The sequence below is a fragment of the Nicotiana tabacum genome, chromosome 16, assembly GCF_000715075.1.
Source record: "Nicotiana tabacum cultivar K326 chromosome 16, ASM71507v2, whole genome shotgun sequence".
NCBI lineage: Eukaryota > Viridiplantae > Streptophyta > Magnoliopsida > Solanales > Solanaceae > Nicotiana > Nicotiana tabacum.
The window spans coordinates 79,578,225-79,600,752 of record NC_134095.1 but is presented as its reverse complement, the minus strand read 5'-3'; the positions used below and the strand labels follow the sequence as shown (position 1 = coordinate 79,600,752).

Below are 22,528 nucleotides of genomic sequence, written 5' to 3'. Positions count from 1 at the left end.
CGGTAGTGCAATTTTCTCAGATTAATTTTGTTTTTCACTTTTTGACATCCAAACATGGTCCTTGACCCTCGAACGTGATCCCGACTTAATTTCTTGAGCTTTTACTTAGACTTCAAAGCTCCAACTTGCTCAAATTAGCTTCAAATTATCTTAATGGATCGGAATCATTTCCTCCAAGTCATAAAACATGTAATACGCATAAATCACCATTAATTAAGTTCAACCACATATAAAATCCAGTGATTAGAGTGCAAACTATGACAAAAATACGGGTTTCTAGCATACCATTAGAAGACTAGGCGTAGATGCCTTAGTTCTTTTTTAGTTTTCCCTTGTATATTTTTTTGTTTATTTTTGGGGCCATTTTTATAGTGCCTTTGTAAAGACTTTTTGAAATATATAAAGTTTTCCCCTTTGGCAATGTTGTACCTTTACCTTTCAGCACCTATTTGCAGTTTCTTACTTATTTATTGATTTTTAATGTCTTAGCATAAAATCGAATGTAGTATAGAGCATCCATTCTTTGGGGGTCCTTTTGGCAATGCTATATTGATTTTTAATGCCTTGGCTTTCGACATATAAAATTTTCATTTCCCTTGCTAAATATCTTAATCTAAGGGTAATGGCCCCCGGTATTCGAGGTCGAACTTGTGAAGGCTCAGATACTGTTGATTTGGTGCAATCGATCATCAATTTGGGTCTAAGTTCTGTCTCCAAAACTAAGGTAACATGTTTTACTATTGCCTCATTAAAAACCTTACCGAAAAAACCCGCTTCGGGACAAAATCGGTTCAAGAGAATAAGAGTACAACATGTGCTTTCAGACCTAATAGTCACATCCGCCCCTGGTCGAGTACATGCATACGTTAGTTCGTAATATAACAAAATTAAAAAGGAATTAAGCTTGTACCTTAGCAGTAGTATCGTTTTAGGTATGCCACGTTCCAATTGTTTGGTAGTTGTATACCGTTTCTCGCTTCGAGTTTATATGAGCCTTTAGCAACACCAAGCCCCCGACTTGAAAATGTTAGAGGTTGGCTCTTCGGTTGTAGTACCTTCCTACTTGCTGCTTTTGGGCGGCCAACTAGACCAGGGCAGCCTCCCTCCTTTCGTCCAATAGTTCCAAACTCATGGTCATGGTCTTGTTGTTTGACTCTTAGGTAGCATATTGGAACATAAAACTTGGTTCCCCTACCTCGACTGGTATTAAGGCTTCTACTCCGTAGACCAGAGAAAATGGGGTCGCCCTGATGCTCGACTTCGGAGTCGTACGGTATGCCCACATGACTTCGGGCAATATTTCCTTCCACTTTCCCTTCGAACCGGTCAACCTCTTTTTTAGGTTTTAGAGTATAGTTTTGTTCGTTGATTCTACTTGCTCCCACTAGGGTGATAAGGTGTTGATAATATCTTCTTGATCTTGTAATCTTTGCAAAACTTAATCACCTTACTGCCAATAAATTATTTCCCGTTGTCACAAATGATCTCGGCTGGTATCCTAAATCGGCATATTATGTGATCCTAGATGAAGTTGATGACTTCTTTCTCTTGAACCTTCTCAAACGCCTAAACCTCAACCCATTTGGAAAAATAATCGGTCATGAATAGTATGAATTGATCTTTACCTGGCACCCATGATAGGGGACCGATGATGTCCATTCCCTACTTCATAAATGACCATGGAGATAGGACCGAGTGGAGCATCTCTTTGGTTGATGGACAATCAGGGCGTGTCTTTGGCACTCGTTGCATTTTTGTACGAAGTCTTCCGCATCCTTCTCCAATTCATTCCAGTAGTAGCCGGATCTGATTAACTTCCGAACTAAAGATTCTGCCCCTGAATGGTCCCTGCTAGTGCCCTCGTGAACCTCTTTCATGGTGTATTCAGTATCTCCCGGCCCTAATCATCTAGACAGTGGGCCGAAGAAAGATCTCCTAAATAATGCCCCTTCAACTAAGCTAAATTTAGCAGATTTGGTGTGTAGGGCTCTCAATTGTTTGGGATCCGAAGGCAATTTTCCTATCTTCAAGTAGTCTATATATTTGTTTCTTAATTCCAAGTCAGACTTGTTAAGTTTACTTCGGTGTGTCCTTCTTTTATCACCAAATTCTTCAGTTATGCCACTGCCCCCAAGTTGAATTCATCGGAGTCAATCAACGACCCCAAGTTAGCCATCGCATCGGCCTCACTATTTCTATCTCGGGGTACATGCTGCAGTGTCCTTCCATAAATTGGTGCAAGGCCACCTGCAATTTGTCCAAGTACCTATGTATCCGTTGTTCTTTAACTTGGAACGTTTTGTTCACTTGATTTACAAATAGAAGGGAGTCACATTTGGTTTCGATCAATTCAGACCCAAGACTCTTAGCCACTTCCAAACCTGCAATCATGTCCTCATACTCGGCTTCACTGTTAGTCAATTTACAATTCTAATAGACTGCCTAATTATGCTTTCTGTAGGAGGTTTCAACACGATACTGAGCCTGGACCCCTTCGCATTGGAGGAATCATCCGTGCATAGGGTCTAGATTCCTGAATTAGCCCTCAAAGTGACCAGTAATTCCTTTTCGAATTCGGGTATTAAGGCTAGCGTAAAGTCGGCCATGAAGTCTGCCTAAATCTGAGACTTTATGGCAGTTTGGGTTTGGTACTTGATATCATAACTGCTAATCTTCACAGCTCATTTGGCCGGCCGGTCCAAGAGCTCGGGCTTATGCATGATATTCCTCAATGGGTAAGAGGTTATGATACATATATGATGGCATCGAAAGTACGGTTTTAGCTTCCTGGAAGCACTTAGCAAAGCGAGTGCTAACTTTTCCAAGTGAGGATACCTCGATTTGGCATCACCTAGAGTTCTACTGACATAGTAAATAGGAAATTGCGTACCTTATTCCTCCTGGGCCAAGACTCCACTTACCGCCACCTTAGAAATCGCTAAGTAGAGGTACAACTGTTCATCTGTCTTCGGAGTGTGCAGTAGAGGGGGCTTGATATTTATTATTTGAGTTCTTCCAAAGCTTGTTGGCATTCCGGAGTCTAGGAAAAATCATTCTTCTTTTTCATATAGAGAGAAGAATCGATGGCTCTTGTCCAAGGACCTCGAGATGAATCGGCCCAATGCGGCTATGCTCCCAGTCAATCTTTGAACCGCCTTGACATTGTCCACTATAGTGATGTCCTCTATGGTTTAATAGCATCCTAGGAAGCTCAACTATATTCAAAAAAAGGATGAAGCTTTGGAATCTCAAAAAGGGCCTTTAACAAGATGTCAAGCTAAAGAGTTGCAAAACAAGGTTATTAGATTTCAAGTGCAAATAAAGAAGTTGTTAATTGGAAGGAATAGCTCAAGGATAAAGGATGTGAATTGGCTAGGTGTTGCAATTGTTATGTGGCCTAAATTTATGTCCAAGAAGAGGATGATTGGATCTCAAGAGACATCCATTGAAGAAGGTCCTAGTCAGTCCACTTTTGGACCAATTTGGCACCTAAAATGTGTCCAAAGTTTCAGCCCATGAAGTCCTACATAAAGTCACATTTTGTTAATATAAAAAAGACTTACTTGATGTCCAAGAAGGATACAATAGGCATGCTAGATATTGAGTACAAGTTGGTGCCAAGTGCTTGCAAATTTCCTTCAAGATTCTATCCAAGATTGGTTTGGACTTATTTTAATATATTTTGGGACTATATTTATTGCTTTCGTAGTTAGTTAAGGTTATGCTTTCCTTTTCCTAAGATTGTTGGAATTACTTTCCAAAAAGGACTTGGTTTTTTGCTTCCTAGTATTTTTCTTTTCCTAAGACAGTTGGACTTGTTGTCCAAAGTAGTTTAGGACTTTATTTCCTTATTTTTAGGCTCAATTTTGTGACCCCTTACCTATACAAAAGGGGTGTCTTCTTTGTTTTTAGACATAGATAATTATAGACAATATAAAAAAATTGTGGAATTTTTCTTGCACTCTTGTGTGTGGCTACTCTTGGATTTATTGTTCAACCTTCAAGACTCAACTTAAGGTGGTAAGATGAATTCTTCGAAATCCTAAATCACTTCTAGGTATTCAAAAAAGGTGATAGGTTTAGGTTTATTGTTGTTGTTGTTGTTGTTGTTATTCTAAAAGGTCGTGTTTCACAATCTATCTTTTGTTTTTAATTCTCTATCAAAGGCAATTAGTTCTTCGTTATCTAATTGTTATTCTTAGGATTCAACTTCAAGAATAGACTTCCTGAATTCAAGAAACTCTTTCTTGAATTCAATCTATCTTTAAGTTTGTCCTCTTTTTCAATTCCCTATTTTCTTTTAGCTTCCACACGTTTCTTGATTTTTCTTGTTTTTCTTTCCTAATTCTTGAATCCCCTATCGTGTTGTTATCAAGTGGTATGAGACCAGGCTATTCAAGATTTCAATCTTGATAATCTTGGGAGGTTCTTGAGCAAAACAAAAAAAATTAAACACGAAAATCAAACCAAAAAAAGCGTTATTGCTCATTATTATTTTTAGAATTTAAATATTATTTGGTTTCCAAGTCAAGAAAGGAAACAAGATGAGGGGATCCTAGTTCTTGAAGATTAAAGTAACTTCTTTCCTTATTCTTGTGGGTTTTGGGTTTCCTAAATTCTTTCTTTTTTTTCCTACTAACCAATTTCTATTCTTCCTAGGTTTGGTCCTTCACTTTTCTTTTCTTTTTCTAGATCCTATTCTTACCACTAAGGGTTGGAACTAATAAGGTTATTAATAAATCTAAAGATTAACGACCAAGGATTACTTGAGTGGAAAAAGGTAAGAGAGGTGAGAGCATTAAAGGGAAAAGTCAAATTTAAGAGATACATATTTCTTTTAAACTTTTTCTCAAGATGTCTCAAATATGTAGTTATCAAGAAAGGATGCGAGTTGTAACTCAACAACATGAAAAGTTACACTTACAATACACTGAATAGAAGGAAGATGATGGTAAAGTTATTTTTCAAATAAGAGCTAAAGTGATATCTTCGATTTGTACCCTTAGAATTGACAAGGAGTTTGGATATAACTCAATTAGCACTTATATGGTTGAGAAATTGAACGTGTCTTGTGTTGAGAATACTGAAACATACATGTTGAGAGGAGTAAAGTTAGATAAAAGAGTGTTATTACTATTCCCTATTGGAAGGTATGAGGATGTGATCTGGTGTGATGTAATTCCCATGAATAATTATCATATTTTATTGGGAAAGCCATGGTATATCTATAGAATAGTTTCATATAACATGAAAAAAAAATAGATATTCTTTTGAGGTTAATGGGAAGAAACTTATTCTTGGGCCTTTGATTCTCTCACAAATTTGTGAAAATGAAAAGACTTTTAAAGAGAATATGAAAAAATATGAGAGAGAAAATAATGAGAGGAGTAATGGAATGCATGTTGACATTCCAAGAGAGGAAAAAGGAGATGTTATGTTGAGTGAAGAGAGTGGGATGTCAAGTGAAGAAAAGAGTGAACTTGAGAGAAAAGAAAAGGGAGAAGTCCATGAGATAGAAAAATTTGTAAGGTCGAGAGTGAGAAAAAAAAGGTTTGAGCAAAGAAAAAAAGAAAACTTTAGTGAGAGAAAAGAGGCGAAGGGTGAGGAAAATGTTAGTCTTCTAATAAAAGCTAAAGAGAGTGTAAGTAACAAAAAATGTTCTTTATTTCCTAACCCATTAACTCTTTCTTGTTTTAATTCTTGTAATTTTGTGCAGTCACATGTTGAAAGACCTTCCAAAAGGAGAGGCGAGGTGCAAGATATGGTGGCAAAGGATCCAATTGGATTCCAAGATGAATTTGGCAAAATCAATTTTTGCTTGATGGTGGAAGATAAAAGTTTGGTTAATTTATTTGTTATTAAACCTTTGGACTGTTTTGATCCTTATTTGCAGGTTTATGAAATGGAGTTCCCTAAAAGCATTACTACGCTGGAGTCATTGCATAAAATAATATAAGGTAATGATGTTTCATTGGTAAATAAGTCCAAGTATGGTATGTATAATTAGTTTGTTCGAATCCTTGGCCTTTCTAGAACACCTAGGGCATTTTTGGGGTAATGAACTATACTCTTATTTCTTATGTTGGTGACTTTATTATATTTGTGGATGATGATATTTTGATGCATATCAAGTCATTAACTATAATATCTAAGTTCAAGTACAAGAGTAGTTTACTGCCTTTTGAAATTCAGTATGACATAGATCATGTATTCCAACTTGGTGCAAAGAGGCAAAAAATTTATTAGAAGAGGCTTGCTAATGAGTTAGATGTTCTTTCTTCTCTTATTCAAGTGTCTAATGAGTTTTCATGTGATAAATTGCTAGAATGTGAGTTTTGTTGTGTGATGGAAAGTCATTCTTCTAGTCATATTGATTGTGAGCTTGTAAAATTATTTGCTACTAGTAAAGAGGTTATGCATGATGATTGTGACATTAGTGATCGGATATTCTTTCATGAGCTTATCTATGACTCTTTCTGTTACAGTTTGAGCAATTGTTTAGAATCCTTTGATGTTGAGAATATTATTTGAAAAATTTATAATCATGAGCTTGAATGTATTGAAACTTTTATTTTGGGAATTATGGGTTCTTCTAACCTTCTTGAGAATGTATGTGCTTCTTTGAATAACTTACATGTAGAAGAATCCATGAAATTTGTAATTGTAAATACTTGGCTATACCATAAAAGTATCTTATTTGATAAATGTGGTAGAGATACTTGTATTAAATGGATGCATGGTCAATATTTTGTAATTTTCTTGGCATGCACATGGTTGGACTACCTTATTGACAAGATCGCATTGCAAATTTCATTATATATGCTTTATAAGGGAGTACTTACACCTATTAGGCTTAATTGGGTTAAGTGGATACATGATCACTATCTTGTTTTATTCCTACCATTTTTCAGATTAGTAGATGTCATTTACTAGTGCGTGACTTCTTTTTCTTGCAAGATCAAAATTCGAGAACGCATTTTCTTCAAGACGAGGGAAATGATAGCATTCTAGGAAGATCAACTCTATTCAAGAACAAGGATGAAGCTTTGGAATTTCAAAGAGTGCCTTTAACAAGATGTCAAGCTAAAGAATTGTAAAATAAGGTCATTAGACTTCAAGTGCATATAAAGAAGTTGTTAATTGGGAGGAAGAGCTTCAGGATAAAAAATGTGAATTGGCTAGGTGTTACAATTGTTTTATGGCCTAAATTTACGTCCAAGAAGAGGATGATTGAATCCCAAGAGACATCGTTTGAAGAAGGTCCTAGTCAGTCCACTTTTAGACCAATTTGGCATCTAAAATTTGTCCAAACTTGTAGCCCATGAAGTCCTACATTAAGTCATATTTTTTATAACATAAAAAGGACTTACTTGATGTCCAAGAAGGGTACAATAGGCATCCTAGATGTTGAGTGCAAGTTGGCGCCAGTTGCTTGCAAATTTCCTTCAAGATTTCCAAGATTCTATCCAAGATTGATTTGGAACTTATTTTCATATATTTTGGGACTATATTTATTGCTTTTGTAGTTAGTTAAGGTTATGCTTTCCTTTTCCTAAGATTGTTGGAATTACTTTTCAAAAATAACTTGGTTTTTTGCTTCCTAGTATTTTTCTTTTCATAAGATAGTTGGACTTGTTGTCCAAAGTAGTTTAGGACTTTATTTCTTTATTTTTAGGCTCAATTTCGTGACCCATTACCTATATAAAAGGGTGTCTTCTTTGTTTTTAGACATAGATTATTATAGACAATATCAATAAAAATTGTGAGATTTTTCTTGCACTCTTGTGTGTGGCTACTCCTGGGTTTATTTTTCAACCTTAAAGACTCAACTTAAGGTGGTAAGATGAATTCTTCGAAATCCTAGATCACTTCTAGTTATTCAAAAAAGGTGATAGGTTTAGGCTTATTTTTGTTCTTGTTATTCTAAAGCGTCGGGCTTCACAATCTATCTCTTATTTTTAATTCTATATCAAAGGAGGTTAATTTTTCGTTAGCTAATTATTGTTGTTAGGATTCAAATTTAAGAATAGATTTCTTGAATTCAAGAAAAACTTTCTTGAGTTTAATCTATATTTAATTTTTGTCCTCTTTTTTGTTTCCCTATTTTCTTTTAGCTTTCGCACGTTTCTTGATTTTTCTTGTTTTTCTTTAGTAATTCTTGAATCCCTTATCGTGTTGTTATCATGACCTTTATTTTATCGGGGTTGATATATATCCCCTGATAGGATACCATGAATCCTAGGAATTTACCCGAACCAACCCCGAATGCGCACTTCCTCGGGTTTAGCTTCATGTTGTATTTCCTTAGTATGTCGAAGGTTTCTTGCAAATGTTTCAAATGGTTCTCTTTTCGCAGGGACTTGATTAACATATCATCAATATAAATTTTCATTGATTTCCCTATTTTTTCTTAGAACATCCGGTTTACTAGGCGTTGGTAGGTGGCACTGATGTTCTTTAATCCAAACAGCATTACGTTATAGTAGTAGGTGCCGAATTTGCTTATGAAAAAAGTTTTTTCTTGATCGTCTGGGTGCATTCGAATTTGGTTGTACCCGGAGTAGGCGTCGAGAAAACTGAGTATCTCGTGCCTGGCCGTCGCGTCGATTATTCGATCGATGTTAGGCAAAGGGAACGAATCCTTTGGGCATGCTTTACTTAGGTCTTTAGAATCCACACGCATCCTTAGTTTATTTCCTTTTTTAGGAACTACCACTACGTTAGCTAACCAATCCGAGTATTTAACTTCCCGAATGGATCCTATTTTTAGAAGTTTAGATACCTCATCTTTGAAGAACGCATCCTTGATCTCGGATTGTGGTCTCCTCTTCTGCTTAACCGGATGGAATTTAGGGTCCAAACTCAGTTTGTGAGTGATTACCTCCGATGGGATACCTGTCATGTCAATATAGGACCAAGCGAAATAATCGGCGTTAACTTTAAGAAAATCAATAAGTTTTTCTTGAGCTCTGAGTTTAACCCCGTGCCCAGGTATACCTTTCGATCCGACAGATGCTCGATTAATATGACTTGCTCTAACTCTTCAACTGTCTATTTGGTGGCATGAGTGTCATCAAGAGCTATGAATGATCTCAGGATGCCGTAATCGTCCTCATCGTTTGCTCCTCGTTCTTCCTATTTCTCCGATTCGGCTGAGGTCAGTATCAGTGATTTCTATTTAATCTCTTCATTTTTAGTCGATTCCGTTCTCCTTGATGTTGAAATCGCAAGCGTCGGGATTACCTCGTCGACAACAAACATCTTCCTTGCGTGCGACTGTTCTCCGTAGACCATTTTGATTCCTCCCGGTGTGGGAAATTTCAACGCCTGGTGCAAGGTCGAGGGTACCGCACTCATGTTGTGGACCCATATCCTTCCAAATAGGGCATTATACCTCATATCCCCTTTGATTACGTAGAACATCATTTCTTGGATTGTTCCGGTAGTGTTTACTGGTAGAGTTATCTCTCATTTCATGGTCTCTCATGCCATGTTGAATCATTCAATACCCAGACTATCAGTGTGATTTGATCATGTAACCCTAATTGCTCTATGAACCTCGATCTAATGATGTTGGCCGAGCTACCTGGATCAATAAACATACGTGTAAGCCAAGATTTATTGATAAGTACAGATATTAATAGTGTGTCATTGTAAGGTTATACGGTGCCCTCAACATCTTCATCGCTGAATGAAATGGCTCCCTCCGAAACATAATCCCGAGTCCATTTTTCCCTAATAATTGATACTTTAGTTTGCTTTATCATTGGTCCTTGTGGGACTTCGACCCCACCAGTGATCATGTTAACCATGTGCTGATGTTCCTCTTGTTCGGCCTGTTTGAGGGCGTCCCTATTCTTGAAGTGATTTTTAGCTCGTTCACTTATGAACTCTCGAAGGTGTCCATTGTTGCATAGTCGAGCAACTTCTTCTTTTAGCTACCGGTAATCATCGGTCCTATGACCGTGAGTGCCATGATACATGCACATCAAGTTAGGGTCTCTCTGGGTTGGGTCGGACTGCAATGATCAAGGCCACTTGGTCTCTTTGATGCCCCTTATGGACAACACGATGCTTGTAGCGCCTACATTGAAGTTGTATTCCGATAATCTTGGTGCCTGCTTACTCCTGAGCGACATGTCGAAACCATTCTTACTCATCAAACCTCGGCTACTAGGTCCTCGATCGCTTGTCTTCTCGTTCCTCTTGGGGTGGCGCCCAAATCCATTTCCCCTTCGGTCTGCGTTGTATGGTTGGTATCGGTCTCGTACCGATCTTGGCTCTTGATCAATATCTCTCTTAGATCTATCATTAGTCCTGATGGGGGTAAACAGATCCAAATGGGGCCTCGAGCTGGTCGTCTTCTACCCTGATCATCAACCGGTACCTGTTGTGGACGTGGGCCCAAGTTACCGCTGGGTACTCTATCAAATTTTATTTTAATTGTTGGGAGGCCACAAAACTTTAGGGGTTGACCCTTTGAGTGAATGCCTGAACGTCCTAATCATCTGCAACTGGTGGTATGTCCATTCGTTCCATCTGGAATCTCGACACGAACTCTCTGAGTATCTCGTTGTCCCTTTGTTTGACCTTGAAAAGATCTGACTTTCTGGTTTCGACCTTGATGGCCCCAGCATGAACCTTTACGAAAGCATCTGCAAACATAGCAAATGAGTCAATAGAATTGGGAGGTAAGTTATGATACCATATCATCACTCTCTTGAACAAAGTTTCCCCAAAATTCTTCAGTAACACTGACTCAATTTCATCATCTTCCAAATCGTTTTCTTTGACCGCGCATGTATAGGAGGTCATTTGCTCATTCAGATCTGTGGTCCCTTTATATTTGGGAATGTCAGGCATATGAAACCTTTTTGGGATCGGCTTTGGTGACGTGCTTGGAGGAAAGGGCTCCTGGATAAATATTTTGGAGTCCGATCCCTTTAATATCGGGGGTGCCCCTGGGATCTAATCGGCCTTGGAGTTGTATGTTTTTACCTTTTTATCGTTGGCCTCAGTTTTTATCTCGCTTGATTCCACCCGTTTGGTCAATGCCTCAAGCATCTTCATCACCTCGAAAATTACCTCGGGCTTGGCTTCCCCTGGTCTCTTGGTAATTTGTTTGTCTCTGCGTGTGCTTTTTCAGGATTGTTCGAGTTCCACCCTGTTGGGGGCATGGCTCTGATTCTACAAATGTGCTATTGCCGCTTGTTGCGCTTGTAACATTTCGAAAATTAGCCGTAGGCTCACCCCATCACCTTCACCTTCAGGCGCTTCTCGAGTTGTCGGTCGGGGTTCTCCGAAAATACTGTTTTCGGGATCAGTTGGCAAATTGACGTTGATGGCCACCTGTGAGTTAGCATCAGCCGGGTCGGCGGCTAGGACGCCGTTGGGATCGGTGAGAAGTACATTATTACTAGGGACCATATTATTATTTTCATCATGATGGCCTGACTCAGTGTCAACGTTCAAGTGAGCAGACTGAGAGTTTGACATTTTTAGACTGACCTGGAATTAAGATTTCAAAGAACAAGAATAAAATATGGTGTGTTATGGAGATTCGTATAAAATCACCACTATTATCCTTAGCCTCACGGTGGGTGCCAAACTGTTTACCCCAAAATTGGGTAACAATTAAATTTGTACACGGCTTAAAGGATTCGTGGTTTAATTTAACACGAACAACTAAGAATAGCAGATAAATGAATTAAAGAAGAAATAAAAGATCAAACCAATCACAATATTGTGACCACGCCTGATCTTAGATTGAACAGTAACCTCGTCCTCGATTGGATCCTCGGTTCGAGCCCAGCGTGAATGAAGAACAGAACAAGTGAGAAAAGTTCTTAACAATAGCTAGAAAGTAAAAATAAACTTTTATTGCTTTGAATTGCATGTTACAATGTGTCTAATCAAAAAAAAAATTCCCTTTATATAATAAGAGAATTTTAGTCCTAGTACAAGTCTAAAAAGGTAAAAATCTTCTTTTCTCCTGTAATTATTGATCCATAGTTGATTCTGAACGAGATGCGCGTCGTAATGCCCGGTCGAGGGCGATTATTACAGCCCCCTATCAGTTGTGTATAACTGTCCACCGCATCTCCCGAGGTCTAGAAGTTACACTTGGTCCGGGGTGCGTTGCTTAACCGTATCCGATGTCGGATATATTGTTCATCCTTTCTGGGTCTCGATACGATGGGTCTCTGGCCCTGATTACAACTTGCGGATCCGCGTTCCCCTTTCATCGGGGAATCGGGGCAGACATTGCTTCCAATTTTACCCGGACACAATTTTCATATAAGTAACTTTTAAGAAAACATTCTGTAAAACAATAAAGAACCAATCTGCTTCTTTCATTCCAAATTCAAATACTATATGCTATTTAGAATGAATTAAATCAAACGGTAGGTGGAACAATAATGGTGTTGCTGTTGACTTGCTGGAGATACCAATTACCATGACCCTGAAGGAAAACACGTAACAATAGAGATCCAAATTTTTTGGCCACGGCTCATAATAAAGACGGATGCTTCAAATGCTCACCAAATATGGTCGTTGAAATTTAATTAAGACTTCAGCTCATTATTTTATCTCCTATGGAGTAATCGTACAAAACTTGTTTTAGTGTGTTCACTGAGATGAAGGACAGCTTTAGTGTAACGATAAATTTGTCTTCGTGTAACCTATAGGTCATGGGTTCGAGTTGTAGCAACTGTCACTAATTCTTGTATTTAGGTTATGTTATCTACATCACACATCTTGAGATACAGCTCTTAAAATTATTTGTCCTTATCAGCAAGAACAAGTGCTGCTCGAGGAAGTTAATTACTCTTATCAGATTATGTAAAAGCTTAGAACTTAATATAGGAGAATTTCATTGTGTGCGAGACAAAACGTTAAAGAAGAGTTTTAACTTTTTTAATATTCTCACTACTATCAAATTATGTAAAACTGATTACAGATAAATTATCTGTAGTAATAGTAAATTGTGAAGTGACCTGGTAATTATTGTAGTGAGACTTTTTCTATACATATATTAACCCGCCAAAACGGCCCAAACAAATTTCTGTCCGACTCGTAACCGAGTCGATGCGTCACAGAACCTCTCTTAAGCTTTTCCCTCTCAGAAAACATTCTCTGCTTCTCCATAACCGTTGCAAATTCTCGGCGACACAGCCCCGAATTGAAAGCCCAAACCCCCTATCATCTCCAAGTATTCTTCTTTACAACAATCTCCTGAAAATTTGCCACCAGGAATGCAAAAAACTTCAGTCCCGCCATGTGTTCGACGAATTTCCCCAGAAAGCAGCATGTGCATCGAAAGCTTGCAAAACCATCCATGTGCAAAGCCTGAAACATGGGATTGCATCACAAGGACATCTGGGGAATGCCATTGTGGATTTATACGCCAAATGTGGAGACATGGTTTCGGCTGAGAAAACATTTTTTGGGCTCGAAAACAAGGATAGCACGGCTTGGAATTCGATTTTGTTGATGTATTCGAGACATGGGTTGTTAGAGAATGTCGTAGAAGCTTTTGGGTCAATGTGGAATATTGGTGTATGGCCGAATCAGTTTAGTTATGCTATTGTTTTATCCGCATGTGCTAGGCTAGTGGATGTTGAGCTTGGGAAACAAGTGCATTGTAGTGTGATGAAAACAGGGTTTGAGTTTGATTCCTTCACTGAAGGTTCTCTTATTGATATGTATGCAAAATGTGGTTATTTGATCGATGCTCGGAGGATCTTTGATGGGGTGGTGGAGCCGGACAATGTTTCTTGGACTGCAATGATTTCTGCTTATGTAAAAGTAGGTTTACCTGAAAAAGCGATGGAAGTTTTTGAGGAGATGCAGGAACGAGGGTGTGTGCCGGATCAAGTGGCATCCGTGACCATCATAAATGCATGTGTGGGATTGGGAAGGCTTCATGACGCTCATCAGTTGTTTTCGCAGATGGCTAGTCCGAATGTTGTGGCATGGAATGTGATGATTTCAGGGCATGCCAAGGGAGGGAAAGAGGTGGAAGCTATACAGTTTTTCCAGGACATGATTAAAGCTAGCATTCGACCCACACGTTCTACCTTGGGAAGTGTTTTCAGTGCAATTGCAAGCGTTGCAAATCTGTCCCTTGGCTTACAGGTTCATGCTTTGGCAGTTAAGCAGGGACTAGAATCCAACGTCTACGTAGGTAGTTCTTTGATTAATATGTATGCCAAATGTCAAAAGATGGAAGCTGCAAGTGAAGTATTTAACAGCTTAAGAGAGAAAAATGAAGTGTTGTGGAACGCATTGCTTGCAGGTTATGCACAGAACGGCAGTGCTTGTGAAGTTGTCAAGTTATTCAGGAATATGAGACTTTCTAGTTTTGAAACTGATGAATATACTTACACTAGCATACTGAGTGCATGTGCTTGTTTGGAAGATGTGGAAATGGGGCAGCAGCTTCATTCTATTATCATTAAGAATAAATTTGCATCTAATTTATTTGTCGGAAATGCTGTAATAGACATGTATGCCAAATGTGGTGCTCTAGGTGACGCCAGGCGGCAGTTTGAGCAAATGCTAACTCGAGATAATATTTCTTGGAATGCGATAATAGTTGGATATGTTCAGCAAGAAGAAGAAGAAGAGGCTTTTATCATGTTCCAAAAAATGGTATTGGAGAGAGTTGTTCCTGATGAGGCATGTTTGGCTAGCGTACTCAGTGCCTGTGCCAATATACAAGATCTCAATAAAGGGAAACAAGTTCATTCCCTGCTGGTGAAATATGGCCTAGAAAGTGGCCTTTTTGCTGGAAGTTCCCTTGTTGACCTGTATTGCAAGTGTGGTAATGTAACTTCTGCCAGTGAGGTTTTCTTTTGCCTTCCTGATCGAAGCGTGGTGTCAACTAATGCTTTAATATCTGGTTATTCTCAGACAAATATTAATTACGCGGTGCATTTATTCCAGAATATGCTTGTTGAAGGACTAAGACCTTCAGAGGTGACATTTGCTAGTATTCTTGACGCATGTAGTGGCCAGGTTTACATGCTTGGGAGGCAACTGCACTCTTTCATTTTAAAGCTTGGGTTTTCATATGACGATGAATTCTTGGCAATCTCTTTGATAGGCATATATTATAACTCCGGAAGATTAGAAGATGCGAGATTGCTTTTCTCAGAGTTTACAAAACTAAAGAGCCCAGTTCTATGGACTGCTATGATATCTAGCAATATTCAGAATGACTGCTGTGAGGAAGCTTTGCTTGGTTATCAGGAAATGCGCAAGTTTAATGTCATGCCAGACCAGGCAACTTTTGCTAGTGTCCTAAAAGCATGTTCGACCTTGGCTTCTATGCAGGATGGCAGGAAAATCCACTCTCTCATTTTCCATACTGGTTTTGACACAGATGAATTGACCGCTAGCTCCCTAATAGATATGTATGCTAAATGTGGGGATGTTAAAAGTTCAGTGCAAGTATTTAGTGAAATGGTGAGCAAAAAAGACGTTATCTCTTGGAATTCTATGATAGTTGGCTTTGCAAAAAATGGTTTTGCGGAAGATGCACTGAAAATCTTTGAAGAAATGAAGAGAGCATCTGTGAAGCCTGATGATATCACATTCCTTGGGGTTCTCACTGCTTGTAGCCATGCAGGAATGGTATCTGAAGGTCGTCAAATCTTCAAGGATATGACTAGCCGCTATGATGTTCAGCCACGAGTAGATCACTGTGCCTGCATGGTTGATCTGCTTGGTCGTTGGGGTAATCTCAAAGAGGCAGAGGAGTTTATTGAGAGATTAGATTTTGAACCAGATGCTATGATTTGGTCTGCTTACCTTGGTGCTTGCAAAATCCATGGGGATGATATAAGGGGGCAGAAGGCTGCTGAAAAGCTTATTGAGTTGGAACCCCAAAATTCTTCTTCATACGTACTGCTATCTAATATATATGCTTCATCAGGCAATTGGTGTGGGGTTAACTCCTTAAGGAAGGAAATGAAAGAGAAAGGAGTGAGGAAGCCCCCTGGCTGCAGTTGGATTATAGTGGGACAGAAAACAAATATGTTTGTTGCAGGGGATAAATTTCATCCGCGTGCTGGTGAAATTCATGTACTTTTGAAAGATTTGACTGCATTAATGAAAGATGAAGTCTATTTTTTTGATATAGGATCTGTAAGGGATAGTGATGAGCTTGAGTCCATTTTATCTTCATCTCAAGAGTAATCGAAGACCCAAGGATCTATGTTAGATAGACTCAAGCAGAGCTATCCTAGTGATCCTCTTGGCGGAACTGGGTGTTTTCTCCCTCTTGGCGAACTGGATGCTTTCTTATGCTTCATTTAAAATGTCACCAGTCCGCGCTTAAACCCATGAAATGTTCACTAGACAAGCTCTGATACTGAGAATCTATGATGAAGTTCTCCCATTGGTTGGCTGAAGACCTGTCCTGAAGGATAGTTCCTTGAGTGTTGGCTTTAAGGGTTCAAATGTTATTTTCGTTCAACAAAATTTCTTGGTTCATGACAAAGGAACAATACGGCTCGCAAGGTTCTGAATCTTATTTTAATATTTAACAGACAAGTTATGGACACAAATATGGCTTCAAAATCCTGCTCAAAGTGATGAACCTCTCTAACTGATTATCTTGAAGAATTTTGAACGTCTGCACTACCAAAATCCTTGCTTAACTTTCTGTAAGTTACAGCTATTACCTGCTAACAAGTGGTCTTATTTTCTTGTCTTTATGATACGTTCTCCAGAATAAATTGGTCACATTAGTCAGTAAGGCTATAGTGCTATCTTCATGACTGGAACCTATCTATAAAAATATCTTTTTTGTTTCATCTATACATTTGGTGTAAAGATAAGATTCATCTTTTGAAACACAACTGGAGTTCATACACCCTCATTCTGCATTCCTTTGACACCATCTTGACATAAAATTAATGAAATCATTGACTTAACCAAAAAAAAGGATGCCGATAACCCTCCCCTATAGTTCTCGACAGGAGGAAAATAATCAAAAGACCTAAAATTTTGATAGTTGATTACTTTCTTTTTCAGCCTATGTTTATATTATCTTTCTTTTTAATCTCTCATTGCCCTAGATTTCTTTATATGAATTTGCGTCAGTCAGTCGACATTCAAGATATGCAATTAACCAACATCATGGCAATAGAATAGCCAAACAGGCAAGTCCAATAAATATCAAACTGGAAGCTGCAAACTACTTACACCTTGATTGTTCTTCACAATTGGACAAGACCATCACCAAGGAATACGCCATGTGATCCTTGGATATAAAAATCACTAGAAGAAACTGACATCAAATGCATTTTCCCACAAACATAAATGACCACATTCTGGGAGATTGATCACAGCCTACGGTCTAAAAAAATTAGGATTCAAACTTGGACAAGGACAAGGATGGTAATCACATTGAGGGTCCCAAACAGATAAAGAAGCTTAGCAGTTAGCAGATATATTAAAGTTAACGTCCTTCAACATTTGAATAGAAAAAGAATTTCTGGAGCAAGGTGAAAAATTTGAATCATCAGCATTTCCGTCTTTGCTATATGCAGGTTGCTTAGGCGAAGGAAGAATTGTGTCATTGCAGAGCGTGGAAACAATTAGCTGTATTTGGCCTATCATTTGCATGTTCTTGCACACAAAGCAAGCCCACAACGATGCATCTAACAACTTGTGGTTTTTCAAGTGAACCGGCCACCCTTGGATCCGGTAAATCCAGTATCTTCCCTTCATTCCAAAGTTGCCATGCCTAAATTCATTGATGTTTCACTTTTAATTAGTTCTGTCAGGTGAACTAGTAGTATGGAATAGAAGAATATTTAAATATGAGAAAATGAAATATCCTTCCAGTTTTTTACATGTTCCAGGAGGTTGAGAGAGTCTTTGGAGTGAGAAAAGCTGTTGTTTCTTTTACTGCTAATAATCTCTAACAATATGACACCAAAGCTGAAGACATCCAACTTCTCAGAAAACATTCCTTTATTGCATATTCAGGGGACATGTAACCACTGCATTGGAGCACGGAAACTTAATACTCTTTCAGGTCATGACATTTGGCACATAAATATATATAATTAAGACACGACCATGGTGTGGGGGAAGTACAATTTAGTTCAATTGAATTTCTCTGCGATGAACAATACTTACTAGGTACCAGCAATCCTGTTGGTATTTGCTATAGTTTGCTTCCCTCCAAAAATCCTAGCCATTCCAAAATCTGAGATTTTGGGATTCATATGTTCATCTAAGAGAATATTGCTTGCCTTGAGATCTCTGTGAATGACTTTTAGTCGTGAATCACGATGCAGATGAAGAAGCCCTCTAGCAATCCCTTCAATGATGCTATATCGTTGATTCCAGCTCAACGCCGCCTTATCATCTGATCTTGATCCTGCCCAGCACACAAATTAATGACAGAAATTTTGTTGCTTTGGATTCTCAACTCAGTAACCATCATTCATCAAGAAAACTATTACTCTTCTTAATTAGCTCACCGAAGATGAAAACATCTAAGCTTCGGTTGGACATGTATTCATAGATGAGCAACTTTTCCTCCCCATGAATGCAAAAGCCCATCAATTTGACTAAGTTTCTGTGTTGAAGTCTGGAAATTAGTGTAACCTCATTTTTGAACTCCTCTATGCCTTGTCCTGAGCTCCTTGAAAGTCTTTTTATAGCAACCTCTTGTCCATTTGTTAATACCCCCTATATATGAATCACACACGACTTCAACTTATAAGCAAATATGTTTTTTCTGCTGAAGGATGATTAAAACACGCACGTGATACCTTGTAAACAGGTCCAAATCCCCCCTCTCCAAGTTTATTTCGAGGGCAAAAGTTTTTAGTAGCAGTTTCTATGTACTTGAAGCTGAAAACTGGTAACTCTGAACTGCTACCTTGAGTAAAACTTTTATGAAGCAAATTTGCTACTGAAGTGTGTTTTGAAGCTATCCTTCCTCTGCAAGAAGGGATTAAACTCCCAATGCCTGATAAAAGCTAGTAAAAATAAAAAAATTGTCTCCAAAAGGTAGCAAAAAGTTGTGCCTCTGAATCGCTTAAGATCTGTAAAACTTGAATGCGTTTTACCTCTTTTTCTGATCTTCAATATATATAGAGTGTAACCAATAAGAATTAGGCCTACTGTTGCTGAAAGGATAATTGCAATACGGGCTCCCATTTGCCTTCTCTTATCTGCATAACAAAAGGCAACTCGATATAAAAATATAAAATAAAACATGAAGCCTAAATGTGATGCAACAAACATGATGTCTCAGGTTCAAATTCCAGTAGAAGGAAAAAAACTACTAGCTGATTTATTCCCATTTATCTAAGCTTTGGTGAGCATAATTTCCTGATATCTGTGAAAGTAAGCATGTGCCTGGTGAAATAGTTTAAGTGTGCGCAAGTTGGCCCATACATCATTATCATTTAAAAAATCTAGAATGTGAATCCATCAAATTATTAGAGATGGATAACATAGGCAGACTACTAACCTTCGTGATCATAGAAAACAACAACAAAAAAACCAGTGAGTTCCTATAAGTGGGGTCTGGGGAGAGTAAGATGTATGCAACCTTACTCCTACCCTGGAAGGGCAGAGAGGCTATTTCCGATAGACCCTTGGCTAAAGAGAGAGATTAAAAAGAATGACAACAAGTAGGAACAACAATAAGATAGAAAGAAAACCGAAGCCAAGATAACAGTTAAAAGCTAGGTAGTAATAGCAATCTATGAATAAAAAGATATCATACTAACACTAATGCTATCGAACTGAGGAATGCTCGACTACCTACTAATCTTCTACCCTAATCCTCAACCTTCACACCCTCCTATCAAGGGTCATGTCCTTAGTAAGCTCGAGTTGTGCCATGTCCCGCCTAATCACCTCTCCCCAAGACTTTTTAGGCCTATCTCTACCCTTTTTGATACCCACCATGGTTAACCTCTCGCACCTTCTAACTGGGGCTTCTATGCTTCTCCTTTTAACATGCCCGAACCATCTCAACCTTGCCTCTCGCATCTTATCCTCCACGGAGCCACTCCCACCATATCCCGAATAAATTCATTCTTAATCTTATCTAACCTGGTATGCCCACATATCCACCTCAATATCCTCATTTCAGCTACTTTCATCTTATGGACATGAGAGTTTTTGACCAGCCAACACCATGCCCTATACAACACAGTCGATACAATGTTTTGAATAGCGTGAGGCGACAAAAAGCGATGAAGGCCCGCTTCACTAAGGCGAGAAGCGAGAAGCGTAGCGCTCGTCTTTTTGATGTGAAGTGCCAATTAATACAAAATATAAAATATTAAATTGGCATATATAAATAACCAAAAACTCAATAACAACAACATATTAGTAAATATATAAATTCAACTCAATAGATAGAAATCAAATATTTTAATATACTATTTATAGAGAGAAATTAATTGTAATTAAACAGAGAAAATAACAGTTAATTGTAATTGTAATTATAGAAGAAATTAATATGCAAGTAATTGTTTATTAAACTGGAAAAAAAAATCAAAAAAGAGAAACAGAAGAAGAAAGAAGAGCAAAAGCGAAAACAGAGGTGAAAGAAAAGAAAGAAAGAATATTTATGCTGGAAATCAGTTGTTGCTGGAAAGAAGAAGAACAAAGAAGACTTAATACCTGAAAAAGAAAAAGAAAAGAAAAGAAAGAAGAGAGGCTTACTGCCGGAAAAGACGCCGGAAAGACAGAGGCTTACTGCCGGAAAAGAAAAAGAGAAGCTTACTGCCGGAAAAGACGCCGGAAAAACAGAGGCTTACTGCCGGAAAAGAAAAAGAGAAGCTTACTGCCGGAAAAGACGCCGGAAAAACAGAAGCTTACTGCCGGAAAAAGAAAGAGAAAAGAAAGAAGAAGAAAAGAAGAAAGAAAGAAAAAAGAGGCACTTGGGAGTCGAGAAAACCCTAACTTTTATTTAAGTCTCTTCATTTTTTTTAAAAAGCGACGCCTCTGTCGCTACCTCGCCTCTCTCTCCTCGCCGACGCTACTTCGCCTCGTCGGCGCTTTTTTAAAAACGCATCGCAATAGACCAAAAAAATCGTCTCCGCGTCGCTACTCGCTATTAGCGACGTAGCGAGCGCTATTTACAACACTGAGTTCGGTTTAACCACTACCTTTAAGTTTTAGCGGTACATTCTTATCACACAACTTCGGAACCGAGCCTCCACTTCATCCATCTTGCACCGATACAATGCGTGACATCCTCATCAATCTCCCTATCACGTTGTATTATAGACCCAAGGTACTTGAAACTTTCTCTCCTGGGATGACTTGTGTATCAATCCTTACATCTATGTCTGCTTCCTGGGTAACTTCACTAAACTTGCAGTCCAAGTACTCCGTCTTGGTCCTGCTCAGCTGGAAGCCTTTAGACTCAAGAGTCTGTCTCTAAACCTCCAGCCTTTCATTAATGCCATATGTATCTTGCCAATCAGAGCTCATCATCCGCAAATAACATACATTATGGTACCTCTCCTTGAATGTATCGCGTCAACACATTCACCGCCAAAGAAAACAAAAATGGGCTAAGGGTTGATCCCTGATGCAACCTCATCACAATCGGGAAGTGTTCCGAGTCTCCTCCCGCTGTCCTCACTTGTATCTTAGCTCCATCATACATGTCCTTAATCACCCCAATGTAGGCTACATGCACACTTTTAGCCTCTAAGCACCTCCATAGAACCTCTCTCGGTACTTTATCCTATACTTTCTCTAGGTCAATGAACACCATATGCAAGTCCTTCTTCATTATCCTATACTGCTCCACCATTCTCCTCACCAGATGATTGGCTTCCGTGATCATGAAACCGAACTAGTTCTTGAACATAGAGACACTCCTCCTCACCCTCCCTTCCATCACTCTCTCCCAAACTTTCGTCATATGACTTAGCAGCTTGATACCCCTATAGTTATTGTAATTATGGATATCATCCTTGTTCTTGTACAACCGAATCATCGTACTCCACCTCCACTCTTATGCATCTTCTTCGTCCTAAAAATGACGTTAAACAACCTAGAGAGCCATTCCAAGCTGCCTTACCGCACTTTTCCTGAATTTTACCGGGATTTCGTTTGGCTCGGTTGCTCTACCCTTGCTCATCCTACGCATCGCCCTCTTTTGGAAACTTATAAAGTTCTTCCGTCAAGTTAAGTAATTCTCTTGAGCCACCCAATCTTATGTGCCTACAGTATCCAAAGTCTCGATGACTCCCGGAGTGCTCCAAATCACCCAGCAAAATGTTCCTATCCCCCTTTTATCCAAGAGTTTATGGAAGTATGATTGCCACCTCCGCCTGATATGTGCCTTATCCATCAGAAATCTACGCTCCTCGTCTTTAGCAATTCACTTAATCCAGATCATGGGCCTTCATTTCTCTCACTTTGGCCAGCCTATACAGCTTATTATCCCCGCCTTTCTCCCAAGCTCTTCATACAAACGTCCAAACGTTGCGGTCTTAGCCGCAGTAACCGCTAACTTCGTCTC

General features: G+C 38.8%; 1 protein-coding gene and 1 pseudogene across 1 annotated transcript; one reads left to right on the top strand and one right to left on the bottom strand.

Annotated features, from left to right (window-relative positions):
• Nucleotides 1-12,599: 12,599 nt before the first annotated feature.
• On the top strand, nt 12,600-17,961 carry LOC107814835 (pentatricopeptide repeat-containing protein At3g09040, mitochondrial). Its single transcript, XM_016640307.2, has 2 exons — nt 12,600-16,673; nt 17,562-17,961. Exon 1 carries the CDS (start codon nt 13,090-13,092, stop codon nt 16,201-16,203), a length of 3,114 nt encoding a protein of 1,037 aa, XP_016495793.2. The 5' UTR covers nt 12,600-13,089; the 3' UTR covers nt 16,204-16,673; nt 17,562-17,961.
• Nucleotides 17,588-19,334, bottom strand: LOC107814832 (G-type lectin S-receptor-like serine/threonine-protein kinase B120; annotated as a pseudogene).
• Between the last annotated feature and the right edge of the window lie 3,194 nt (nt 19,335-22,528).